Source organism: Macrobrachium rosenbergii, chromosome 10, assembly GCF_040412425.1.
Source record: "Macrobrachium rosenbergii isolate ZJJX-2024 chromosome 10, ASM4041242v1, whole genome shotgun sequence".
Classification (NCBI taxonomy): Eukaryota; Metazoa; Arthropoda; class Malacostraca; order Decapoda; family Palaemonidae; genus Macrobrachium; species Macrobrachium rosenbergii.
In genome coordinates, this window is record NC_089750.1 from 74,330,648 (window position 1) to 74,358,017 (window position 27,370).

The 27,370-nt window shown below is 36.5% G+C and overlaps 2 protein-coding genes across 12 annotated transcripts; one reads left to right on the top strand and one right to left on the bottom strand.

Moving 5' to 3' along the window:
* On the top strand, positions 1–27,152 carry LOC136842878 (uncharacterized). Of its 9 annotated transcripts, none has more exons than XM_067110776.1 (13): positions 1–83; positions 11,061–11,213; positions 11,441–11,593; positions 12,676–12,783; positions 12,916–13,029; positions 13,233–13,346; positions 15,732–15,876; positions 17,519–17,682; positions 19,344–19,500; positions 21,162–21,288; positions 22,539–22,661; positions 25,517–25,661; positions 26,624–27,152. In XM_067110776.1, the coding sequence occupies exons 2-13, from the start codon at positions 11,111–11,113 to the stop codon at positions 26,911–26,913; spliced, it is 1,743 nt and encodes a 580-aa protein (XP_066966877.1). In that variant the 5' UTR covers positions 1–83; positions 11,061–11,110; the 3' UTR covers positions 26,914–27,152. The 9 variants fall into 9 exon arrangements, with proteins under 9 accessions (XP_066966877.1, XP_066966879.1, XP_066966882.1 ...); XM_067110774.1 differs by lacking the exon at positions 1–83 and adding an exon at positions 7,814–7,972; XM_067110775.1 differs by lacking the exon at positions 1–83 and adding an exon at positions 8,592–8,723.
* Positions 3,039–5,867, bottom strand: LOC136842882 (uncharacterized). Of its 3 annotated transcripts, none has more exons than XM_067110788.1 (5): positions 5,749–5,867; positions 4,946–5,154; positions 4,004–4,155; positions 3,745–3,879; positions 3,039–3,496 (listed from the first exon to the last, which is right to left on the bottom strand). In XM_067110788.1, exons 2-5 carry the CDS (start codon positions 5,141–5,143, stop codon positions 3,286–3,288), a joined length of 696 nt encoding a protein of 231 aa, XP_066966889.1. In that variant the 5' UTR covers positions 5,144–5,154; positions 5,749–5,867; the 3' UTR covers positions 3,039–3,285. The 3 variants fall into 3 exon arrangements, with proteins under 3 accessions (XP_066966889.1, XP_066966890.1, XP_066966888.1); XM_067110789.1 differs by lacking the exon at positions 5,749–5,867 and adding an exon at positions 5,340–5,479; XM_067110787.1 differs by lacking the exon at positions 5,749–5,867 and adding an exon at positions 5,370–5,477.
* Positions 27,153–27,370: the final 218 nt, after the last annotated feature.

Consider the following 27,370-nt stretch of genomic DNA (forward strand, 5'->3'; position numbering starts at 1 on the left):
GTCAGTTGCTTACTGCTTAGATTCAGCCGCGGACTAGCCGTAATCCAGCGCGGGTCCTTGTACAGAGGTGGCCAATAAACGCGGTAAGTTGCTAAAGGGACTTAAATCTTGCACGTCAGCATTATGGAAAGTCTAGTCGCTTCTGATTGCAGTAAATGAAGTCGCATTCGGCAGCAATAACGATGTTTTGGTACCGGTAAAGCGAAGAAAATGAGGTAACCTTTGCGGTGTAGCTACGAAATGCCAAACGTCAAGGCACGTTGACTGACTGATAGTTCAGTTCAGTACAATGCAGGGCACAGGCTCATATGAATCGCAGCGGGACAAAGGGATAAGAACACGACTATATTTAGTCTCGTTGACATAAAAGCCGTTGCAAGTTCTGCTGCTTTCAGAGGTCACCCACCGCCAGAGAAATGATACAGATGGATTATCTTGGTGGCTATATCATGCACTGGGCACCTTTTTCTCTTCTTATCTCGTACCAGCGGGCGATTGTTTCTATCAAATCTTTTATCATTCAGGTTTATATTTTTATGCTTTTCATACAAGAGAAATACTCGCCTCAAGAGAATTAAGAATCCCTTTAGTTTTAAAATCATCCTTTTATTTTATTTATTTAATTTATACAGTCGTTGCCATACTATTAATCTTAAACCAAATTCATTGTAGTGTTGAATAATCCCTCGGATTCTAGTGTTTACCTGCAACTGTATAGTTTAAATACTGGTGTTTATGAATACTAAACACCTTTCTCGTACTCATCATCCCCGTAGGGGGGTTAGTGCCGTCAGTGCACCTCACGCGGTGCACCGTAGGTATTACTTAATGGTTCTTTGCAGCGTCCCTTGGACCCCTAGCTGCAACCCCTTTCATTCATTTTACGGTACCTCCATTCATATTCTCTTTCTTCAATCTTACTATCCACCTTCTCCTAACAATTATTTCACAGAGCAAATGCGAAGCTTTCCTCCTGTTACACCTTTCAGACCTTTCTACTGCTAATTTCCCTTTTGCTGCTGAATGACCTCGTAGGTCCCAGCGCTTGGTCTTTGGCCCAAATTCCATGCTCTCTTCCATTCTGTACTGTTTATTTTTAACATTTCTGTAATGAAAGGTCTCCGACCGTTGCTCATAATGATTTTTGACAATTTTTTGAAGCACAAATGAAATTTCAAAACACCACAGGATACTTCAAGTACCTAGATTAGATACTGTTACGAATGTTATTGTTAGAGTAAGAGAACTGAAGAATTGCCATAACCTGAGTACATTTCCCAGTAGATTATAAGTCATCTTGGAATGTTAATTTTAATATTGCTAAGAAATTCAGTCTCTGGAAAAAAAATCTGTGTAATAAAAATCCACAGTTATATAGTAAATATATTACTGTGTAAAATAAACAAAGACTTTAGAACACCTGAAGGGTGTTTCTCATCAGTGTTAACGTTAAAATGTAATATTGCTAAACACGTGGAGTTATCAGAATTGCTTCACAAGTTCTAAAATATTCTGTGATATATATATATATATATATTTATATATATATATATATATATATATATATATATATATATATATATATATATATATATCATGTCTCTCCCAAATTGTAATTACTTATTGCCAAAAACGAGGCCCACCTTTTGGGCAAATTACCGTCAGGATTCACACGTAACATTTTAGCTACAATCTTGCTTATCGGACGTACAATAGCATCGAAAATCATCTGTGGTCTGTGATTAGGTATTCCATTTTGCACAATCATTTCTGTTTATTAGACTTTTTTTATGCTGTAATCATGAACGTCTTTTTTTTTTTTTTTTTTTTTTGAAAACTCATGTGGGCGTTTTTGTAGCGATTCAAACGTAAGAAAATGTCATTCAGTTGCAAGCATAGGTTGCGGTATCTATAAGTACTTGTAACTCGTAATCTGTCGATAAGGTGTTTATCTCCTTTCCTGTTGCTCCGTTTAAATAAACCCCAATTCTCCTTTTGTGTTCGAGCAGTGAAATGCCTTTACGAAGAGAAACAGAGTTACCCATGTACGTTTTTTCATGTGCATCATGCATGTGTGCGTTTTCCTTGCCAGAATTCTTAAATAAATTCCTTTGAAATACCTGCGATATCTCTCACTTCAACCCACAAGCTAAGCGGCTAAGAAGAAATGAATATAAATCTGCAGTGAAATATAAAGAAATATCTGGCGTTACAGTGACTAGGGTCACTGGCGCCGTTGTCCAGGTTTTTGAAGCTATAGTAGTAGCCACTTGTAACTGTCCTAATGAGCCTAGCTTCTGATTGGTTGATTGCGAATCATCTGGCCCCTGGAGGAGTCAGTTCAGTTTGACCTGAAACGGAAGTGGATTGGACCATATAGGCCACAGGGTGACAGTAATTGGTTTGGAAGGAGAACAGCAGCCATCCGATCCTCCCTAGGCCGTCAGTTTTTGAGTCAGGCAATAAAAGCTGAATATAATAAAATGCGTATAAATGAGGAAACATTGTATAGACGTACGCGAAGCAGAAACAGTCATCCTGTGATCACCACGAGCAAGAGCCATTGTTGGCATAAGGCCAGCTTAAAATTAACAACAAAGCAAACAGGTGTCTTGATTTCTCTACGATAACTGTATTCATGCAAACAGTTATCATGAGCTGTTTACAATAACTCTTCGAGCACAGTTATATTCATATTTCTTCAAATCATTGTCTTCATCAAGCAAAGTTATCTTGACTTCTCTACAATAACTGTCTTCAAGCAAATACTTTTTTGACACATTTACAATAACTGTCTTCAAGCAAACAGTTAAAAGTATTTGTTTACAACAACCGTCTTCAGTGTTTACATTTCCTTATTACGAAACCGAATTTAAATTCTCACATTTTCAGACAAAATAGGAAAGCAACAAATAGTAGCGAGTGGATAATATATGATTATTATTGGTGCCGCTACAAATGTTACCTTCGCATTGGAATCATCATTCGATATTCGATGAGAAACCTGTGTTTTGAACTCAGAATCATAACATCAGGAAGAATTACAGATATCTCTTTATTAATACCCAAGTTAACACGCACATACATAAACATATCAGCAAGATGTGATGATACTAACATTAGGTTTAAATGTCAGCGCGTTCAACTAATCGCCAATGGAGCCTGGTCTAATCTTAGGCCTGTTAATATTATGGCGTGAAAAAAAAGAAGGTACCTTGAAAGCTTTCTAACCATTTTTCCGCAACTCTGAACATTCCTAACCGTTCATATGTGTATCTTGCCCATTCAGAACCTAACATCATCGCCGTGCAAGTCCTTGACGAAGTGTATAGTGTCGAAAGAGTGAGGATAGACTGAAGCGAAGTTCCTCCTTCCAACGATGGCGTACCCGGCCTTCTCGTAGCAGCTCAAAGCCTTCTCATTCGTGGTGTGCGTTCTCAGGCTCACGGAGCCATACTTGAGCTTTCTGCATTCGTCGTGGCTGGCGTCGATCAATCTGTTTTGTAGAAAAGTTACATTAATAATTATTGGCACAGCTGACTCTAATCTCTGATCATACCAGTAAAAGTGCTGGATATTAGTCTGCAATGTATTCAGGCGGACCACCAGATACCATTCTCGACCTGAGAATAAAGAGTAAGTGAAATATCGTAGGTTCTAAGCAGTTTGATGACCCTAAATAGAGCTTGTAGCCTTTATGACTGTATGGTTTGTTTGTGTTTACTTTTATAGCGTCTAGCATACCTCAAAGCAATCCCTCTCCTTCTGAAACTAGGGTGGACGAACATCCTCAGCAATTTAGCAACATCTGGCCCCTCCGTTTCCTTGACTGCTACCGTACCGGCAATTTCTCCGTCCACAACAGCTACGAGAAAGAACCTGCAACAAAAGTTTTTAATTAGTTCAATGAAAACAAGGATCAGAGTATTTCAAGGCGATTCGGTCATGTGGGGAGAACGGATGATCATAGGTCAGTGAAAAGAGCGTATATTTCGGAACGCACCTCAAAGGTTTATGATAATAAAGGAAAGGGTCTTTCAAATCTTCTCCCTCACCGAAGACACGTTTGATCTTCTGCCAGAAGAAGAAGAATCTGACGGCTTCGCATATGATGGCGCTTTGTGTGCTGCTTTTCAGTGCTGGCAACGCGTCCGTCTGAAAAGAAAATGAGAAGCGAGTTCCCTCTTTCTAAGCAAACAATAAAGATAAAAGGGTGGCAAAGAACTAGTATCAGACTGATGAAATAGGCTTACACCAGGTGTGTTAACTTTGACATAATGGCCAACGACCACCTATCCTAAAAAGAATTTCAATAGAGAAATAGTATTCATATTTATTTCAGCGCGTCATTACTTTCATAAGTGGCGGGAAGGGGCCCTGGCCCATTAAAAAACCTTTTTGTATCATCTAACCAGAAAACAACCGTTACCTCCAAGTTGTTATTTATTCGTTGCTTTCTGTAATCTGGAGTTATTTATCTCGAGGTCATTTCTTGTCTTTTTCCACGAAACTCATTTTGTAAATCTTTGTTTTTTCTTTATGAAAAAAGACCCATTGTTCCAAGAATTGTACTTTTAACACCAGCAGGGATTTTAAATAGGAATAAACTCTCCCAGGATATGTTGAATTGCTGTATCTTCAGACTAACTTAGTAAGGTATAAAGAAAACTTAAATGTTAGAAAGGAAGACAGGATAAGTATATAGCACAAGGAATGGTTTGAATACTATAAGACCTAGCTATAGCCGTGGTCAAGAGTTCATCAAGAATAAAATTCATCAAAACATATGAGCAACTTAAAACATTAAAAAAAATAAGAACAGGGGAGGGGAGGGAACTGGGTGATTGCAACATGGCAACCAAGCTTCAGCAGTCGTATAAAACAGCAAAGTTGACAACACATGCAAACCAGAAAGGTACGAAATGAAACAATCGATTGCTCTCACCTTCAGAAAGAAAAGATACAAACAAAAGAAGAAAGCTGGCGTCGTTATGATGTGTCTACTCGACAGAAACCGACGGAGATGAACGAGAAATTCATCCCGGCCTGACTCACTCTGCACCGTCTTGCAAAGAGCCTTCACTTTTGGTACATCTTCCTCCTTCAGGTGTCTGATGAGGATGCCCGAGTCCTTCTTTGCCATCGCCAGCTTCTCTGGAAGGAAGGACGAATGAATGTGTATTAGGTCATACAAACACACTAAGCATATTTGTGATGAAAAACTTGCCATACAAAGATTGGCGAGATGACAGATAATTACTTTTTTTTAAAATAGACTCCTTTTAAGATGATTATGATTCTGTTGTAGTTTTTACATATAATTTTGATATATAAAATACCTGCAGTGTATTCTGTATCCTAAATTTGACCTGTTTTCATGTACGAGCTCAATGCACATCCTGTTTGGAGAATGTGCTATTTGACAACCGCGCTTAACTCGATTCAGGCTGTCAAGAACGTTTCCTTCTCTCATTTCTCATCCCCAAAGCAGGCCACCATTAATCCTCACCTTATCACCTTGAGATAAATCTACTCTTAAGCCACCTTGCTTTACTCAGTTGTAACTGCTGATATCATTGTCCATTTATATACATAAAAAATCGAGATTCGACAACAGTCACTGATGCTTATGGCATGCGTCATTCATAATAATGCTTAGAATACCTGGGTTGAATGGGATATTAATCCCATTTTACTCAGATATTCTAAGCATTATTACGATACAGAGGGGCCAGATGCAATACTTACTTGAATTCCCAGTCTTTATGGATATTATGTGTTCTGTTACCCGCTTTAGAAGATGAATTCGACTTCAAATTTCTTAGGAGCTTCCACCTGAAAAAAAAGACTGTTGACTCACAAGAGGGAGCGCGAAATGAGAATATCGTTGCCAAACGTACGTGATTCTTAAATTTCATGGAATACGCTAACTACTGGCTAAACAGGAGTAATTTTATCGTATATATTATATTAACTTATTAAGGTTAATGTGTCTAACAAGGCCTTTCCTTTTCGAAGTTATGTCAGGTCTGTGATCAAGTGGAATCCGGTGTCAATCTAGTACGATGTGATCAAGGTTCGTGGCATCTTGGCAGTGAATCATGCGATATACCCAACTTGGCGAAAAAGTAGCTAGATTTGGCGAATTTTTGACCTGTTTAGCGACTTTTCAAAGGCTATTGCGAACTGCGGATTTTCTAGCGAATTTTAGTCTTCTCTGGCGAATTTTTTAGATATATATTATTTAATAAAAATAAAAATAATCATAAATTTGAATTCATTTACTGATCGTGTACAACTCATGATGTCTGAGCTCGAGTTATCCAGGGCCAGTAAGCGAGGGAGGGATGGGACTTCGTAGTTGCACACAGGAGGCCCCTCCCAACCGTCACACCAACCCCATCCCGGTACACCCAATAACCCAACCAATACCTCTAAATTTCACCATGATAGCGCAATACATCATACCCGTAGTATTCCTGTACAGATTATATTATACGGTATCCTTTCATTATTCGTTACCGTTACTTAAAACTTTGATACTTGCACAGTTAGCGTACAGTTTCAGTCAGCTGCAGAGACAATTTCCGTTGATAAGTGATATTATTATGGCGCCAACGCCCTTCATGGGTATACGGTATTGATTACTTTATAATATAATGACTTAGAATACGAGTATCTTCGAGATATTCTAAACTGGTGAGCCCCCTTTACCGATGCATTGTGTTTCTAGACTCATTAGTAGCCTATTTATAATTTCCTCGGGCCCATTCACAAAAAGACAGCAGACATCCAATTGGTGTTTGTTGTTAGAGTAAGCTGGCTTTATGCCAACACGCTACATATATTTTTCCTCCACATATGTAAATCGGCCACTCCTATCCATGCTATAACATTTGTCACTCTATCTTCCCGCCTTTCCATTCAGTTGTACCTTCTCCACGTACAATAATGTTCACAGGCTTTTAGCATCATCAGCAGCATCTATCTCTTCACTATCACAGATTAACAGTCCTTTCAAGTCCATTTCCTTATTCCAGAAATTTGTACTTACTATCCATCAACTCGTCAACCCTTTCGTAGAAGTTTTCTTTTATTACTGCAGTTGTAAATGGTCTCAAACCGACATTCAGACCAGGCCAAATAATTTCACAATTGTTATATATACACGAGGTGCACTTTCATCACAACAATTCTCAAATGTACTGTATAAAATTTGAAATTCCTTTATTACACCCTCAGTTCTCCCAATCATAGCCTTTTATTGTAATCGTAAACTTTCTTTTTAGATCCAGGAACATCATTCTTCTGTTTCAAGTTGTAAATTCTTGAATTATCTACTGAATATCTCAATTTACCGTTTACGGTGGTTAAAAAGGTTTATTTACAAGTAGGCCTACTTGCAATATCCACATCTCGTGTGAATTTAAAACCATGAAAAAAAGGGTAATTCATACCACATTTTTCCTCAATTTGAGATTACTTGATTATCTGCGTGTCCTCACTTTTGAATTTGCAGTTATTCACAAGGTTAACTTAATGAATACTTTTATTATGTAGGCTACTACATCTCAAGGTAATTCATACCATTTTTTCCTCAGTTTGAGATTACTTGATTATCAGCGTTTCCTCAATTTTGAGTTTACACTTATTCACAAGATTAACTTATGAATACTCTTATTATGTACATCTCAAGCGTCCGTTTAAAACACGTGAGAGATTAATGCGTAATAATCTTTTCCTTATGATGACTTGGGGAATAAAGTATGACAACTTCGCCACTTTGTACGATACCCGCGACAGAAACGTTCGCGCAATCAAAACATTGACAACATCAATCAAGGAAGAACGCAGTCAAGTGAACCCGCCATGTTCGAATCGTGTCCTTAGTCTCGTGTCGGTGTTGATAATCGTCTTGCCAAACTCACTAAAAGAGAAGGAAAAACAACGAAGATGCCCAGGAGAACGCCGGGTGAGAATTATGCAAATGAGATGACGTAGTTTCAGAGGATAGACTTAGTAGAGCGATTTCAGTGTTTGTTTGTAGGGTTGTTCCGCTTCCGGGGATTACCCTGGAAACCGACTTTTCCTGTGGGATTTTGGTTGCTCGTTAACAGTTTACCGTCATTTTTTGGCGGCCGAATGTAATTAACCTCTGAACTGGTATGTTATTGTATGCTGGTCATCCTGGAAAGTTATCGATTATGTTATACTGTAGGTGCGCTTTTGGTGGAGTGGATTTTCGGTACCCCTTTTGTAATTTGGATTTTCGGTACCCCTTTTGTAATTTGGATTTTCGGTACCCCTTTTGTAGTATATTTTGGATTTTCGGTACCCCTTTTGTAGTATATGTCCTTAGCGAAACCCCTCTCGTATTCGCGTAACCATTCATAGCCTACAGTCTGTGCGGAACTAATAACCTACTTAGAACTACCATACAATGAACCATACTAACCTAACATACCCTAACCTAACCTAACCTAGTAGGCCATGTTACTTAGCAGGAGGCGGAGGCCATTAAAGGAAACCACCACTTTTTACCAAAAGTTTCCCTGTAACACTACACATGCGCGATAGCGTTCCAGGATGGCCAGCGTACAATAGCATATCAGTTCTGAGGTTAGTTACAGGTTAATTACTGTTGACCGACGAAAAGTAATGGTAAATTATCGATAAACAACCAATATAGGCCTACTAGGCTATAGAAAAAGTCAGTTTCCAAGGTAATAGTCTGTGTGGAGCTCTTCTGTAGTTTTACCACGAGGCGAACTACCATGGCCTGATTCACGTCAATCGCCGTCTTTTGTTTGTGTTTAGGCTAGTCTATGTCTCTTGTATATCATAGGTCTAACAAACTAGGCCCATTTGCCCTCATTTGTTTGTTTTTATGTTCTTCCCCGAGGGGCTGATGCTAAACCTGGCACCATTTTGCACTTAGCCTAAACCAATAGTTTCCAAGCCAGAGGGCTGTGGCGTTAGTCTGCAATTATACCCCGGGTTACATCTCAACATAGCCAGCTTTAACCTAACACGAAGCTCTTCGTTGGGTGAGTCGGTAGAGCTGCGGACTGGCACTCGTTGGGCCGGAGTTCGATTCCCCGGCCGGCTCGGCTGATGAAGAGTTAGTGGAATTTATTTCTGGTGATAGAAATTCATTTCTCGCTATAATGTGGTTCGGATTCCACAATAAGAAGTAGCTCCCATTGCTAAGTAACCTGTTGGTTCTTAGCCACGTAAAATAAGTCTAATCCTTCGGGCCAGCCCTCTCTAGGAGAGCTGTTAATCAGCTCAGTGGTCTGATAAAACTAAAGTATAATTAACTTTTTAACCTAACACAGTTAAACTCAAGACTACAACTGCAGCCTGGTTCCCACCAGTCATTGACTGGGGTATTTAACACTGTTTCTTTATGGTTTTGTTGATGTTTATGTCTTTTGTTTGTGTCTACACTATTTACCATCTTTCACTTATGCTTTTATATTCATCCCCAAGGGGCTGGGACTAAACATGGCACCCATGTAGTGACCAAACTTAGAGGGACGTGGTAGAAGTCTTCAGTTTTACCATTAATGCAGCCTTGGGTGCTGGGTCCTTTTTTTGGAGGGGGGAGGAGCCTGAAGACCACCCTCCCTTCCTAACCTGACCTAGAATGCTATAGCTTGTCATAGCTTAGAGTAGAAACAGGCCAACTAAGTCTTGTTCCATCGAAAGGGTCATTTTCTGTAAAACTGGGAGCTTTAACAATATGATCAAATAAGTAGCTAGGCCATTTAATCTTTCACAAAGGAATGATGCTTAACTTGAAGCTCCCAAATCGGTTACTAGCTTAGGCTTATGGCTTATCCACCAAAGCTCAAATATGGAGACTTGAAGACTTGAATACGAGTGAATAAGGTTAGATTCGTGTGAATCTGCCGAGTTGTGCTGAATTAGATTAGGCGTAAGCCTAGCCTATTGTGAATTGGCTAGTTTAATGGTGGCTTCATTTTTATAGAATTATTCTGGGCTGGTTGGTGGTTAAAGGCTAGACAACCACATCTACCATTGCCGAGTCTTTGGTTAGCTGTTATCAGTAAGATAATCAATATTTTCTGAATGTGCTTCATTTCCTCGTGATTTTGAAGCCTAGTACTTAAAGAGACTGTTAGACTATAATTATGTAGTAGCTAAGTGCAAACCAAAGATTGAAATACTGTATACGTAATGGATTCCCATTGTGTCTTATGAATAAATAAGAGAAAGCTCCAATACAGTAGAATATGTGAGTTCAAATCAGATAGCCTTGAGAACTAGATGTTAGAGCAATCTTTGGGGATCGTTAACGTGAAAAGCCTTTTAAACTGGCAGGATGTAATGTGGCATAGTGTAGATCCTAAATGTTTCTCATATATCTAATGTTCTGGATGTCATTTACTGATCCAATGGCCAGCACTTTTCAGTGTTTAAAAACTTCTATAAATGGTTCATTCAGAGCGTCATTAGTACAGTGTCTTTCTGTGAACATGAGCCTCCTTTCTGCCACTGCTGACACAGTCATCTCCATATGCCCTTAACCACAACATTCATCATCATCGTGAGCTTAGTTTATGTTCAGAGGCTTTCCTTTCATTCCTCATCCAGCTCTTCAGGCTAGCTATTATTATGTCATTTATTGTTTATAGTTTTCTTGAATAACTAGCTCTTGTATATTATAATTGTTTGTGAATAGATGTCTATAATTTCTTCTAGAAAGCCCTCAAGGTTTTGTATCATTTTAGTTCCTAATGCAGTAAAACCTGTGTCTTGTTTGGAAGTGAAAAATGAGTGCTGGAATTCATCTTGTGTTGTACTGTAGATATTTTAGAAGCTGTTCTATGTCACTGCTTTGTGTTGAAAATTTATGCCTCCAGTTCGTAGGTTGTAACTTGTGATGAATATCATTGCTACGTAACGACTGTACAGTATATTGACTTAAGTAACCTCTACCAGTAACTTGTTTCCATTGCAACTACTTTATTGGAATGTTGTGTGACAGAAAAATTTTTCTTTCATCACCTATTTCTTGTTCTTCTGCACTGAAGGAGCCAGAAGGCCTCAAGGTTGTGGGAGGAAACAGTCAAAAAGTTCCAGCATGAGTCCTGTCAACCAACTGTCTGCCAATACAGATGCCATTCTTGTTGACCTGTCTTCTCGCAATGCAGACTCATTGACAGTTCCAGGGTTTCCACAGAGGGGTAAAGAATATTATGTTTTTTTATTTTGTTTCTTCTAGTAAAGTTTGTATCTGTGACTTGTGTAATCCATTTGCCAAATTTAAATTCAGTGCTTCATACTTTAAACAGTGTTTTCTTATAGTGTTCATCTTGTTAATTACCAGTAACTTAGTTTCCCTTGCAACTATTTTTTTGGAATATTGTGTGACATCAGAAAATTATCTCCTGTTTCATGTTCTGCACTGAAGGAGCCAGAAAGTCTCAAGGTCGTGGGAGGAAACAGTCAGGAAGGTCCAATGTCAGTCCACTCAACCCACCGTCTGCCAATGCAGATGCCATTCTTGTCGACCTGTCTTCTCACAATGCAGATTCATTGACAGTCCCACAGTTTCCACAGAGGGGTAAAGAATATTATGCTGATCTTGTTTGATACGTGATATATGTATGCTGTATATTTTTATAATTTATTTATTTTGTTCCTTCTAGTTAGGTTTGCATATCTGCAACTTGTGTATATCTTAAACAGGGTTAATCCTTTTGCCAAAAGTTCAGTACTTTACTTCATACTTTAAACAGTTGGAAACTGAATGAAAACACCATAAAATAATTTTTTTGCAACATAACCTATCAACATAAATAATAACACAGTACGTGATAACTGCTGTGAGTTACTGTGCACTGCTGAATAGCCAGATAGTGTTCTCACACAGCTGTTATTTTCATGTACTGTATAGTGTTTCATATTTTAAACTCACTAACATTGAGTATATTTTGCTGAGAGTGTATTTTGCTGGATTTATATATATTGTTAAAAATTTCTTGAGTTTGTATAAATTAATGTAATTAACATTATTCTGGGCAATTTATTGGTGATCAGTTACACTTTTAACCGAGAAGATGTACAGTGAAATGAAAATCAGAGGTATGGGTGATTATCTCTCTCTCTCTCTCTCTCTCTCTCTCTCTCTCTCTCTCTCTCTCTCTCTCTCTCTCTCTCTCTCATACATTTGTGGCTGTAAGCTATTTGAATTAAGTTTTTATACAATTCTTTCTCAGCTTCCATTTAACTTTGTATATATTATGTACTAAAAGATATTTAACTTGTGTACATATTGTGTACTAAAAGAAAGGGCTGGTATTTTATATTGTTAAAATGCGATGAGAGGGTGCTGTAGTTCATCATGCATATTAAACTTTCTAATAGTTATGCAAAACCTGTCTTCTTGCATTGAGTTTGGATGCTCACAAACCTTAGGATAAAACTCACTTTTAGTAGCTTTTTGTGATTATACCAACTGTAAATTGGAGGAATGCAGTAATCCATGCAGTATTCAGTGTGAGTGTCACATCACCCTGTTCACAAAGTTTTGCTCATATTCTTTTAATTAGTGTTTTCTTCTTATAACTACTTGGTTTGAATTGTGTGCACTCAGCTACAGAAAATGTTCTTTTTAATCTTTTGCTGTGCTCTGCTCTACCGAAGGAGGGAGACCTAAAGGTCGAGGGAAGAGAAATCGACCAAGGGTATCCAGAGTTTTGGAACGACCTTCCAGTACAAATGCATTATCGCCCACACAATCTTCTAGAAGGAGTACAGTATTTTTTCTTGTATATCTTTATTTATGGTGAGAGGATGCTGGATTTCATTTTGCTCTCCTTTTATCTTCTTGGCTTTAAAAAAAACTTCTTTTCTTACTCTTTACATTACTATGTTGCACTGAAGGAGGGAGAACTAGAAGTCAAAAGGAGATAAATCGGTCAAGGCCAGTCACCATGTTTCCTAATGAGCTGCCTCCCATCACAGGTTCATTATCTGCTCCACAGTCTTCACAAAGGAGTACAGTATATTTTTCTCGAATTCTTTATTTATCTACGTACTCTGCCAGTAGTGCATTGTACAATTTCTTATTGAGATGTGATGAGACGATGCTGAAGTTCATTTTGCTTTTGTTTCAACTACCGTACTTGGTTGGAATTTGTAGATGCACCTACAAAAATTTGTTCTCTTTGTAACTGTCACCTTGCTCTGCTCTACCGAAGGAGGAAGATGTAGAAGTCGAGGTAGGATAAATCAATCAGGGCCATCCAGAACTCCCCGCAATCGCCCACCTCCCAATAGAAATTCGTTATCTGCCCCACGGTCATCACGGAGGGGTACAGTATATTATTTTTCTCTGATAATTATTTATGTACTTTTCTAGTTATGCTTGCATGTCAGAGGCCTGTGTACTCTGTTTTTGAAGAGGATTTATCCATTCTTCTACGTTAAATCTTTGTCAGTGCACAAGATTCTTCCTCTGGTATGTAGGATATAATATTAAATCAGATATGTAGCTACCGAGTACTTATTGATGTTGCATGATTCTGAAGTAGGGGGATTTGATTGAGCAGTCTGATCATGTAGATTGTATTCAATGCTGTCACTTATAAACCAAGTTAGCTGTTTATGTACAAGTTCAATTCTTTTTTGGACTATTGTTTGCCAGACCACTGGTCATTTGCTTTCTCCTGTGTTGTAGTGCATGACTGCATTTATACAGTAAACAAAGGAAAAGCTACTTTGAGTGACACCTGGTTTGCAAGTGGTGCCACTGGCACACACTGCCAACACTAAGTAAAATCTTGATATTTACAAAGCACTGTAAGCCCCTATCATTATGAAGAATAAGTATAAAGCAAATGATTGAATAAATGACACAGCTCATAAAATGCAAAAAGTGCTAATCCCAGTAGGGCAACTCAAAATACTGTACTGTATGTCTGAACACAGCAGAGTCACACAGGAGAATGGTACCTGGGAGGAATCTGGCCAGTGGCCTGGGCATGCATAGTACGGGCTTTATATTTCAGTATCTACAAGTGGTGCACCTAGCATGTATTTCAGTGTCTACAAGTGGTGCACCTAGCATGTATTTCAGTATCTACAAGTGGTGCACCTAACAAGTAAGGTTGTTTACTATTAATGAGTTCATAGTGAGACACAGGCAGTCCCCGGTTAATGGCGATCAGTTTAACGGGCTTGTCTGGTGACGAAAATTGCCGATTTCCGCTTATTGGTGCTAATAATTGGGTATTTGCGCCAATACATACCTAACAGAGGCGCTGGTAACTGAAAATCGGCGCTTTCCAGCACCGATAAGCCCTGGAAAACGCCGATTTTCGGTTAGTGGCGATTTTTGGTTATCACGCCCCCAGAACGGAACCCCCGCCGATAACCGAGGACTGCCTGTAGTGTGTTCATGGGATGTAATTTAAATTGCTTTTTATTTTTTCTTCTTTGGCTTCTTTAATTTTTATGGTCCAAGGGTATGTTTACGTAGGATGGGTAAGGTGAAGGCTAGCATGGGTCAAGTGTATTTTTATTTTTTTTCATTTTGCAGAAAACTGCAACCCCCTTTGGATTTACTAGTGCAAAATAACGGAGAGGTTACTGTATTTGCACTCTTTCCATTATCAAGGGCTGACTCTGTTCTGATGTCCATTTTCAAAGCATCCCTACATCATCATTGAAGAATTTTATTCAGCATGTTAGTTTTGATGTTTCTTTAGTTACTTTGCATTGTGAAGGTTAAACATTCTTAAACAACTCAGCCAACCAGGACTTGCTGCATAGGTGCATTTGTTGTCCTCACCAACTAAGTCCTTAAGGGTCTTGGAAGATAGACATGACCTTGACCGTATGGTTAGTTATATGTAATGTATAGGTTAACCAGACAATTAGGTAATGATGACGGAGGACAGGCCAACTATGAAAGTGCTAAGTAGCATACTGTACTGTACTTTATTCATATCATGAATGGCTTCTCGACTTATGGGTAGACTTTTTTGCTGCCAAACCCTTTACACAGTAGTGTTTGCAGTACAGTAGTACAGTTCAATACTGTCCCTCTTAATGATTGCTGAGCTGGTGCAGTGGGATATGATTTTTGAAAAATGTAATGTCAGGTATCTGTTGAATTTTTCACAAACAGCAGGAGGGGATGTAGTCTTCTAGTTAATGACTGAGAGACATCAGATATGAGCTTAGATGAGGCACTTGCGAGATCTAATGGGGTGGCAAACTGTAGCAGTGTATCACACCTGTGATGCTAAGATAGATGCTCTGGCCACCTGATGAATGAGAAGTGTATTATTTTGCTCTCTTATTTTCTGAACTTATAATATTGCGGCAGAGATTGTGATTGCAATTGATTTTGGTTGTAAATCAGGGGTAGTTTGTCCTTTGCATGTTATCTGAATATTTTGAATAATAACAGTAACAATAGTTACACTGGGCCAGACCTTCCTTAAAAATCTTTACCCCTATTGTTATATTATCCATCTTCATTTAGAAAGGTAGTTGAAGGAAGAACCTAAACCTTTTATTTTTAACCTTAACTGGTTTTGGTAGTTTTGGAAATTCTGTTCGTTAAAATAACTGTGGTTACGCTTGAAGGAAAAACCTAAACTTTTTATTTTTAACCTTAAATGTTTTTGTGAGCACATGAACTTCCTGGAGTTCTTGACAGAATAAAGTAAAGCTTTGTCTTCATTTTCCAGGATCCAGAAGAAATGTACAACCCAGGACTAGACCAACAGTGATTAGCCTTGATGTCACATACTCAAGTGATGAACTGGAAAGTGAGATCCCATCCTCTCCTGAGAAGGAACCGGACTCACTATTGAATTTCACTTTGACTCCTAGGTAATAAATTAACTAATGCTTTGTTTTTTATATATTTATAGAGTTGCACTCTGTGGTTGCATAATTTTAGCCATATTGGATACAGCAGTTATTTACTTGTGTCCTAACAAAAATATTTTATTACAATAATTGAGTACTCTGTTTTTCTCTCAAAATAGGCTGCATAGTGATGGCATATGATTTCCATGTTGATAGGCATCCCACTTGACTTTAACACTCACTACAAGGAATATCTAGTTAATTTTTGTTTTGATTATTTTTTTGCCCAGATTGCCAAAACTTAAAGTGAATTTTACTGATATTTTACAAGACTAAAATATAATTTTACTGATATTTTACAAAAATAAAATATATAGTATAGAAGAAACCCACATAAAATAATAGTAATGTAAATAACTTTAAAAACTTGAAAGCTCTCTCTCTCTCTCTCTCTCTCTCTCTCTCTCTCTCTCTCTCTCTCTCTCTCTCTCTCTCTCTCTCTCTCTCTCTCTCTCCACTTGTACAGTACTAGTGTATTGTGTGGTTATGTAAGCACTGTATTATGCAATACTAATAATAACAGTTATAATTAAAATATTATGTTCGTGAAATAAAGCTAGTTTTGATATGAACTCAATAGTAATCATAATTCAACCTATGCCGTGTGAGCTGGACTTGAAAAGTTGAAAGAAGTAAGGTTGCATCATGCATGGTCAGCCTGCAGTCCGTCCACCTGCAGCACCTCTCATGCTTCTGTGTCAAGTCCCGAGATTGAGGGGAAGGGGTTATTTTTACATATGAAGTGTAATGTTTAGCTTTTCCTTACTGTTTTGCATTTTTTTAAGCTGTTTGCTTCTTTTGAAGTATTTAGCTTTTTCCAGAGCTAACAAGCTGGTGTCGTTAACCATTGGTAGGTAATTTTGTTTATATATTTGTACTATATTCTGTGCTTTTGTATTTTTTTTGAGTGAGGAGCTTGCATTCTTCATTTTCCCTGTGATTATTTTGCTCTTGTTTGTTGCTGGTCTATACCTGGAGTGATGAAGTAATGAAAAATGATCAGTTTTGAGCAAGAGAACAGTAGTCAATAAGGTGTAGGTGTTTTGAATGGAATATTATATTTTTAATCTAAAATTCATCCTAATTAAATTCAAGCCCAAGTAAAATAAACCTATTCAAAGCTATATTTTCTCTTCAGCCCTCTTTGAAAATCATGAGGCAGTTTGTAACTGATTTGTTTTTTTATAATTTCTATAAGAAACTTTCAATTGTGTATGGTCATATAGTTTTCATATAATGAAAGGCACTGGTTCCTTATTCGTATAGCATATACTTTGAGTCACACAGAATAGAAGAAAAGTAATATGGACGCTAAACAAGAGAGACGAAGTGGGAAACGTGCAAACACGAGTCCGACTGTGAAGACAATGGGAGGTTGGGGGTCAGGTCACACCGTGTGACCCAGGTAGCGTTAGGATTTTGTTTTTCAGAGACAGTCGAGAACAGCCAAAGCTAGTTAAGTGCAGAGCACTCCATATATGAAAACGTAGGTTCATATGTTGGGGAAAAATACAAATTTCTTTTTAATTTGGTATATTTTCCATGTTTTGTCCACATTGTAGTTCCTGGTTGCCAGCCTTATTCATGTTTTTCATCCTCATAGTTCCAAAGGAGCAGAGTCTTCGGATGATGACATTCACCCACACACCTCATCACCAGTCCCAAGTCCTGTAAAAGACAAATTAGAAGACGCTGAAGAAAATAATGAAACAGAGAATTGGTCTTCAGATTATGAAGAGGAGGATATACTTTTTGTTGACTACAATGGTAGGTTTAGTTTAGTGAATTTTTTAAGTTTTAAACACTGTTGCTTTTTTGATATGTAAACTTTTCAAATTGCCATTTTGAGAAACAGTTTTAAATATAAAATTTATATCTCCTAATGATGTAGTGCATCATCAGGTTTGTCACTGTAGGTTTTCATAGTAGGTTATGGATTCATCTTTCTTCAATTTGTAAAACCTGTATATCTTTTCCATTTTCAAGGAACTTAGAGTTCAAGTTACCATGAATTTGTCATATTACAACATTAGGTTTGTCACAGTAGGGCAGACACCTAAGAGTATTTTACTTAAACACTGGCTTGACAAATCGGTCATAAGCAGCAACAATATAGTAATCTTCCCTTATCCATTGAGCTATGGGTGTCTCCAGCATTAGAAAGAGGCATAATGATGGCCTCCAAAAAAGTAGCTGAGGATCTGCTGTGGTGAGGAAACAGAAGCCTCATTGATTGTCACTTCATGAAGTGGATGGTCTTTGCTGATGGTCAATATGGTTTGTGAAATGCTAACCTGTGCTAGAGATATACAGTAGGTAAAATGATTTTGTCGTAAAGTCCTGAAGGGCAAAAGTCTTGTTGAACTCTTTATCTAGACTTTTCAGACTTTTGAGTCACAGAGAAGATGCTGTTTAGGAGAGCTTGAGAATAAATTCTTCTCATGTCAAGTTGCTATAAAGAGACCCCTGCATGGTGGGAAGCATTCCCTACAAGTGTGTTTTTGGCCACTTGGAACGATGGAGTGACCCCAAGATTTTTTTAAAATGTATTTTTTTAAATGCTTTTCTGTAGAGACATATAAAGTCAGATGCTCAGATTGTAGATATACTGAAGGACCTGGATTGTAGGCCATCAAACTACCATTTTCTTTGTAAAAGAAATCTCTCTAAATTAAAGGAAGTACTCATAATTACATTAAAAAGGTCTGGACTATTTCACAGAGGCAGTCAGTCTCTTTACAATGTATTGGAACTCAAAAGTGTCCCAAAACAAAGGACCTAAATATTTGCAAGGGGACCCTGAAACAAGGTGTCTGAATGTTTCCAATGAGGTAAACCTAGACTTTCTGCAGGGTTTAGGACAAAGTGACAATTCTGAAAGAAAGAGATGGCGTTCATTAAGAAATCTATTTTCATAAAAATTACACCATAAAGGCAAATTATAAAAATTGTGTTGAGCTTTCTATTCATGGTAAATCTGTGGCTGCAGTTTGATGAAGGAGGATGATAGTGATATCTCTGTGACAGTTTACAAGATAACTGGAATTTCTGAGAAAATTTAGAATTTCATATAAACTTTTTCTTTTTCTTTTCCATATCTCCCCTTACAGTAGTATTATCATGATACTTTAAACTGCTATATACCACCATTTTGAATTTCTATAATTTTCTGATTTTACTTTACCTCCCAGAATGACCTTGACCCTTTTAGTGACATCAAATAACTTCTAAGGAGACATTACCCACTTGTCCTAAAATAAGTGGTTGTTTAAAAACCCAAATAGATACTGCCCATCACTGTATTTGGACATGGTTACACGGTAAATTTTTAGATATCACAAGTTTTACTTATTTTGATGATGAACTGTGCATTTTGGAAGAAAACATTGTAATTTTCCTTTTTAAATACCGATTCAATTTCTCCCCAGCAAAAAGAGATGCAGCATTAAAGAGAGCCTTTACGGAAATTCGGAATATGGAAAAAGAAGAGACTGCAGCAAAAAAAGTTATGTTACATAATGAGAAAAGTTCATGCGATCCCATTACTCCACTGGATGATGAGGAAGCCTCAGAAAAGAAATCAGGGTAAGACTGTTTTGTACTGCTTTTAAACCATAATTTATACTTAGTGGCACATGGGAAGCACACAACACTGTAAATTGCTCATCCATTGGTCTCGCCTCAAAACCAGTGTTCAGACCTAGTCTACTTGTTGCATATCAGTCCAAGATATGTAAGCCCAATGTAGAAGGAAAAAATGATGATCAGGTAACTTGGGTAGGTTGGGACATGCTTGTTTCTGCTGACTGGTCAACAGGCAGATATTCTCAGGTGTTTGGAACCATTCAGGATTGCTGTGGGTTATTTCAATTTTAATTTTATGTCTCATTACTGTCTCTATTTCACTTAAAAGCAATAATAAGATCCCAGTTCCTGAGAGGACTTCTATTACTACATTTGTTTCTCTGATATTCAGCTCTTGAGTCTGTTTGATTTTTAGAAATAGTTTTTGTAACTTTTGCAATGATTTTTGTATCTAACTAGTAGGAACTGTTAGCTAGTTAGCCTTTTTGTTCAGGTTAGTGATCAGATTATTTATGTTTTCTTATCATATGTGTTATTGCCATATTTTGTTGCTGTTCAAACCTCAGAGAGGCACTCACAGTTTGATCTTTGCAAATTAACAGAGGTGAAAATTAAAATAAAGTACTTAATATTTTCTCCCTTTGGCAAAGACAGATCATATATATTTCATACAACAGTGCTTCTGATGATTTGACTTTCTGAGTTAGGATTCATTCCAGAAATTTTGTTGTCTTATCCTTGTTACCCATAAAGTCTTGAGGTTGACCCACATATTCACCACTGAAGCCGCAGGAGTGCTTTCTTATGCGAAAGACTGCAAAATTTGTATTACCTCAACTTTTTGTGTGTGTGTGTGTAATCTGCCATCACAGCTTTTCTTCTTGATAGATGTCTTCTTTGTCACAAGTATTATGCATTTTGTTTGGGCTCATATTTTCATGCTAAGGTTCGTCCAATTTTTTAACAGGATTTCAGTCCAAACCTTGACCTCTTCCTCTGGAAGCTCTCTTGTCTCGTCAAGTCACCTCCTGCCTGAGTTTTCATTCAGGCTATGATTTTGGTGGAAAAAAATCAGAAGAAAATGTCAATTTTATCAGTACATTATTACTATAACCCCATAGCTTTGTTCCAGCTGAATCAGCCTACACAAGAGTGATTAAGTTACCTACCAAGAACCAGAGAACATACCTACACAGAAGTAGGGTATGAATTTTTGTCACATACTGTGACATTTTTCATATTCAAAAAAATTATGCTACATTTAATATCAGTGAACCTCAGAATAAACACCAAAGGGGAATTTTATAAGTGATAAGCAATCCTTCACCAGGTGGATTTGAACCACTGAGCTATCAAGAGAGGTGCTTTTATGGATGACCTAGAAAACTGGTCAACCATTGGAGGGAAAAGTAGGGAAATTTAATGTGGCAAAAAATTTAGAGGTTGGGGTTAACAGAAAACACTTCATTAACAACATGGTATACTGAAGTTCTTGTACAGCTATGAAAGGTGTATATTTATGTTGAATTGTAGATACTATTTATGTATGTTAGATTAAAGACTAAGTTCTCAAAGGGTAGTAGCTTTTACAGACATTTTGCTCAATATTCATCTGTGGCAGTATAATAAATTGACGGGAAAGTTTTTCTTTTATTCTGCAGGGATCTTGACATATCATGTTTGGATACTCCAGTTAAGATACCCAAAAAGAAAAGAAAAGGGAGAGATACCGTAAAGAAAGCACTGGAAAGTCTGAAGCAGTTCTCTGAAGAATTATCTCAGTTGAAAGTAAGTTGTCTTTTAATGTAGAGCAAATTAGTCCGAAGTAGTTTTTTTTTTTTTTTACTGTAAAGCACTCTTACTCACTTCCTTTTTCCCCAAAATTAATCTCAAATTCCAGACATAAATTTCTATTAATATATTTACTTACAAAGATGCCTTCAGTTACAACTAGGGACTGCTACAATGAACATGAGCCTCAGTCCTATTGTTATTTTGTCACTGTATCCACCATTTAGGTAAAGGAGGATATTTGCCCTAGCATTGGTTAGGAATATTTACCTCAGTATCATTCATGCTGAAAGTTGGTAGTGTAGTTGAGAGCACAAGGGCAACTCTTGGTATCAAGAATTTAGGGTTGGTGTTGCGTTAACTAATAACTTGAGACAAACCACTAATACACATTTCCAGCAATACCATATTCCTTGTGGTTCGTTCTTAACTACTCTTCTCTCTCAGTGAATGACCTGCCTTCTACCTTTCTTCCAGTCGCACTTATGCTAACAAAACTTTGCTCTTAGATACTGTATCAAAAGCACACAAACCCATACTAAGCACGGTTGTCCCTTGTAACTTGTAAAGGTTAGGAGTACCAGCCTCCTAAGAAAAAACAGGTTTGTGAATCATTCTTGATGCAACCCACCCGCAGAGTCCTAATGTAGTGTATAATATTGTTGACCATAAAATTTACAGATATTTAACAAAAAAAAAAAACATATTTATCAAGTTATATAAAATAGAATACAATACACCCTCTTTTTTTTTTTTTAGTGTACAGTACAGTACAGTAATAATACAGTAAAGTATATGGTAAGAGAGAGAGACACATATATACTACAGTATACATGCAGTGCTGTAGTTTATGTGTAATGCATACCATAAAATTTTATTATATCTTCCTTCACTTATCAGCCAATCTGTCATCCACAGTCTTAAGAGCACATGTAAATGGGAATACCAAAGAAATATATCTTATACAGTTTACTTACCATTTTGGTACATGAAGGGTCAATCTTGGGATAAAATGCTGTACTGAAAAATCTTGTTTTTACTTCTCATTTCAGAAGCATATCCAGTACAGACATGGGACTCTATGGCCTTGTTAAACTTTGTTGTGGAATATTGCAGTGGCTGTCATGACAGCTAGGATGGCATAAATTTATTGTCATTTGGAATTTGGAACCCTGGAGATGGTCGTTAAGTTTATTTGGCTATTGTATAATTAGTGCCAGGTCATTGATCTTGATTGAATTTTCCAGACTGATGGCAGTTTTAATGGTGATATAATGGTCTTGAGTGATACAGATGATGATGCTGAAAATGAGGTCCTAACACTGTTCGTCAAGTTTGAATCTAATTACATTCGATGCAAAGTGAGACAGGTATGTTATCTTTATTGATACAGTATCTTATTGAATCTCACAGTTCACAATGATATGTTACAAATAAGAAAAAAAAAGTTTTTATTCAAGGAACTGTGTGAAGCTTTTAGTTTCATTTTTACTGTTTCTTACTTATGTTATTTGCTTAATGTTATGTACTTTTAGAATTTTACTCTTATTTTCATATTATTTCATTGCTGTGTAGAATACAGTGTATGATGTATATTATATATATATATATATATATATATATATATATATATATATATATATATATATATATATATATATATATATATATATATATATATATATATATATATATATATATATATATATATATATATATATATATATATATATATATATATATATATATATATATATATATATATATATATAAATATATATATATATATATATATATATATATATATATATATATATGTATATATATATATATATATATATATATATATATATATATATATATATATATGTATATATATATATATATATATATATATATATATATATATATATATATATATATATATATATATATATATATATATATATATATATATATATATATATATATGTATGTATGTATATGTATGTATATGTATGTATGTATATATATATATATATATATATATATATATATATATATATATATATATATATATATATAATATATATATATATATATATATTTGCTTCAAACTTACAGTTAAAAAGTTTGCATTAACATTTTTAACAGGCTGTGATTTAAGCAATTTATTTCTCTGCATAATTATAATATGAGGTTTTGGTTTATATGCCAAGCACTGGGGTAACTAAGGCCATTGAGCGCTGGAACGGAAACTGACAGTAATAGGTTTGAAAGGTGTAACAGGAGGAAAACCTCGCAGTTGCACTATGAATCAGTTGTTAGGAGAGGGTGGACAGTAAGATGGAAGAAAGAGAATATGAATGGAGGTACAGTGAAAGGAATGAAAACAGTTTATTTGCATTGTTCATTACCACATGCTTTTAATGTTGACAAAGCATTTGATCCATTGTCTTGTACAGTATTAAATTCAGTTTTACCTTGTATTACTACTAGTGATTTGTGTGTGTATGTTAACATTAATCAGTGATGATCAAATTTTCACCTGTAATTCATAACCTGATAAGCAGCATCTCCAGGCAACTCTTGGGTCTCTCTGATCACTACCTAATAACACGTGACACTGGATGTAATGTTTGACGTGACATCAAAGACAAGACCCAGAATGCCACATTCTTATCGGTGTGGAACCATCAAAAGGCAAACTGGGATGAAATCATGTGTTTTCCTGTCTTTTATTAATTGGGGTGAATTACTAGAAAAGTTACATTGAAGTCCTTTAAATTATTATTACCTATTGTGTGAAGCTCTCACTTCGAATGATGAGCTGGTGAAAAGATGTGATATCAGGGGGCTGGAAAATATAGTATTTCAAAGTGGTTTAGGCTGGGGATGAGGAAGAGCTGGTTAGAAAAGCAGTATCTACAGAATTAGCAGGATGAATGCTTGTAGAAAAGCCAATAAAATTTTGAAAACAGAGTGACCAGTGCCTAAGGTTGAATTTTTCCCACCTTCATCTTACAGTCTTTGAATGTTACAGCAACTGTTGAATCAAATCAGACTAAGGTATGAATTTCTTAGAGAGTTAATTTAAGTACGAAGGTCTCTTAAAATTTTATGCAATACAGTAAAGCACGACTTTGGCAGTCCTACTACCCAGTATCCTAGGAATCTGTGCACCAGCTAATCACTCTCCACCAGTATCCTAGGAATCTGTGCACCAGCTAATCACTCTCCACCACTTTTGCCATCACAAGTCCACCACCTTTACTATCATTCTCACTTTCTCTCTCTTCATAATACAGTTTGCATTCATTCCTATATTGTTCCACACAATTTTCCTTGGATATTGCCCAAATTTTAAAACATTTTCTCCTTATTTAAAATTGTGTTTCCAGTTATGCATGAATTTTCATTTAGGTGTCATCACATCAATTATGAAAGTGTTTCATAGTAGGTTTTAAAGAAGAATGATTGATATTCTAATGAACTGTTGCTACAGAAAAACTTAGATTGATATGGAGGTTGTAGAATGTTTTATGGTTTCAGGTTATATGAAATTAGCAAACACCAAACATGATGACTTTGAAGCTCCGCCCCATATTTAGAATTGCCAGGCGTGTCATTCTTGAACAATGTGTCCGATGATATAAGAAAACTGTTACGTAACTTGTTTTTCTCTTCCTTGTTGATTGGCTACATAACTACAAACTGGTTCATGGGCACAGTAAAAAGTTTTGAGGGAAGACAGTGCTCTAAAGTTGCTGTTTTACACTGCAGTTAATCACTATTAACAAGATCATTTGGTTTGTTTTAATCTATCTTGATTGCTGCAGAAAAGCATTTATAATGCAGTAGTTTATATCTGTGAGACAGAATTTTAGTACAACCTTTTTATATTGCAAAGGTAGTATATTGAAAAGGAGAATTTGGCCAGACCATTGTGTAGATGTGCTGTTGAATATCAGAAAGATATCTTTGTAAATTGCAGCACATATTTTTAGGCCTCTCAGATTTTTTCTGATATAGTTAATGAAGATTCATTTAGCTTTGTTCCGAGTTATCCAGTCTACTATGTGAACATGTGTGAACCTAATGTATCTTGTCTTAAATTTAACTAATGACTGTACCATCTGCTTTCCATATAACAAGTGATTGGCTTCTGCTTTATTCTGAAGGTTAGATTGCTCTACCAGAAAAAAAGTAACTTGCTTTTGTTGTTGATTTATGTTAACTTTTTTAGTTTCAGAAATTTTCTTCAGTGTATGACGACGTTGCTGACCGCTTGAGTTTGAATGTTGCACAAGTTTTATTATGTCACGATGACAAAGTCATCTGCCGAGACAAATGTCCAGTGGATTTAAAGCTCAAATATGGAGATATTATAGGTAGGTTTTCTTGCGTCCTTCTTACAGGTTGGTTAAATTACTTATAGAATTGATATATTTCAGCATACAAATTTCTTTGGTGGCCTGTTTTTATTCATTCAGTAGTACCAGACTCAGAGTATTATAAGAGGTGTGCTGGTTGTGAGACACCAATGTAACATCAGTGGCAGAGTGAATAAAAACATTCTGAAGGCTCCTCAGATTGTGTGGAGGGACTGTATTAGTTATACACCCAGCAAACACTAAAATTCATAGGATTTAATTCTTGCGGCAGCTTGGCAAAAAACCATAATAATGTAGATGACAAAGAAGTCTGATATGTTGAAATGTTATTGAATGTACCTGTTATGTACACGGTGCCTGTATAGCTATAAAGGCAAATCTTCATGAAGCAGAAGTGAAGCCTTTCTTCATCTTCATTTTGTTTCTCTTTGTTTCACACTAGGTATACTACTTAATTGCTCTTGCTACTAGTATATCAGTTTAGCCAATAGTAAATATAGTGGCAGAGTTTTATCCCTTATATGCCATAACCCATAATATGCCCTGTACAGGCAGTCCCTGGTTTACGAACGGGGCTCCGTTTTTGCGCCGCGTCGTAAACCTAAAATCGTTGTAAATCGAAAAATCGTCGAAAATCGTCGTAAAACCTTAGAAAACCTTACTTTTAATGCTTTGGGTGTAAAGAAAACGATGTAAATTGCATTTTGATTGAGTTTTTCATCAAAAAAACCTCCAAATTTTGATTATTCTGCCGTTTTGGAACCATATTTCTTCCGTCGGATTGGCATACAACACATCCTAACCCTGGAACATGCATCGTAAACCGGAAAATAATTTCTGATGAATATATTTGAAAAGTGTCGTAACCTCGGAACGTCGTAAGCTGGACCCGTCGTAAAGACGGGACTGCCTGTATATTGCATCCTATATATCATATCACATCACAAAATTTGTTTCAGAATGTGGGGTCCAATCTCAGTCAGCTGTGCAAGTGAGAGCAACTGTAATGAAGCAGAGTCCCGGAACCATTCCTCTCAAAGTACAAAATTCAGATAAGAAAGGAGTAGTTACAATCTTCATCAGACCTGATGCCAAGATGAAAGAACTGATGCACAGGTATGCCGAGGAGAAAAATATTCCTGTGGAAGAATTGCGTTTCAGTTTTGATGGGGAAACCTTAAATCCAAATGACACTCCTAAATCTTTAGATTTAGAGGGAAATGAATGTGTGGATGTGTATAGAAAGTGATTTGTAGTCTATTTTCTTTTGTATGTGATACCCTGCAGACCAGGCCTGAAATGAGAATTTCAAGTGAGAACCATTTTTTGTCTAATTTACCATATGATTTTGGAAACCACACAAATAGTTGTATTTTTTTATTTAAAAACAAAAATAGTTCCATTTTTTTTTAAACATTTATTTAATTTGCCATTTTTTGTAAGGTATGTAATACAGATTATATATTATTAATAAATACTTTAACCCAACCACTGCATTAACACTAATTTCCCTGTGGGATACCATTCATTTATTTGAACATGAGAGAGACTTCTACTCGGTGGTAATTTCCCTCTCTCTCCTGTCTCTTAAAGACAAAGCTCTAAAACTGGATTCCCCGTAGGGGGATGCACCTCTATGGTGCACTATAGGCATTATTAAAGGTTCTCTGTAGCATCCATTCAGCCCCTAGCTGCAACCCCTCTCA

Excerpts from the sequence above, each read along its gene's own strand:
- LOC136842882 (XM_067110787.1), bottom strand. Across the intron at positions 4,156-4,945 it reads TGTATCTTTTCTTTCTGAAG|ACGGACGCGTTGCCAGCACT; the intron begins GTGAGAGCAATC and ends TTTTCTTTTCAG. Across the intron at positions 3,880-4,003 it reads TATTATCATAAACCTTTGAG|GTTCTTTCTCGTAGCTGTTG; the intron begins GTGCGTTCCGAA and ends CTTTTGTTGCAG.
- LOC136842878 (XM_067110774.1), top strand. Across the intron at positions 11,594-12,675 it reads CCCACAGTTTCCACAGAGGG|GAGGGAGACCTAAAGGTCGA; the intron begins GTAAAGAATATT and ends GCTCTACCGAAG. Across the intron at positions 17,683-19,343 it reads ACTTTTTGTTGACTACAATG|CAAAAAGAGATGCAGCATTA; the intron begins GTAGGTTTAGTT and ends ATTTCTCCCCAG.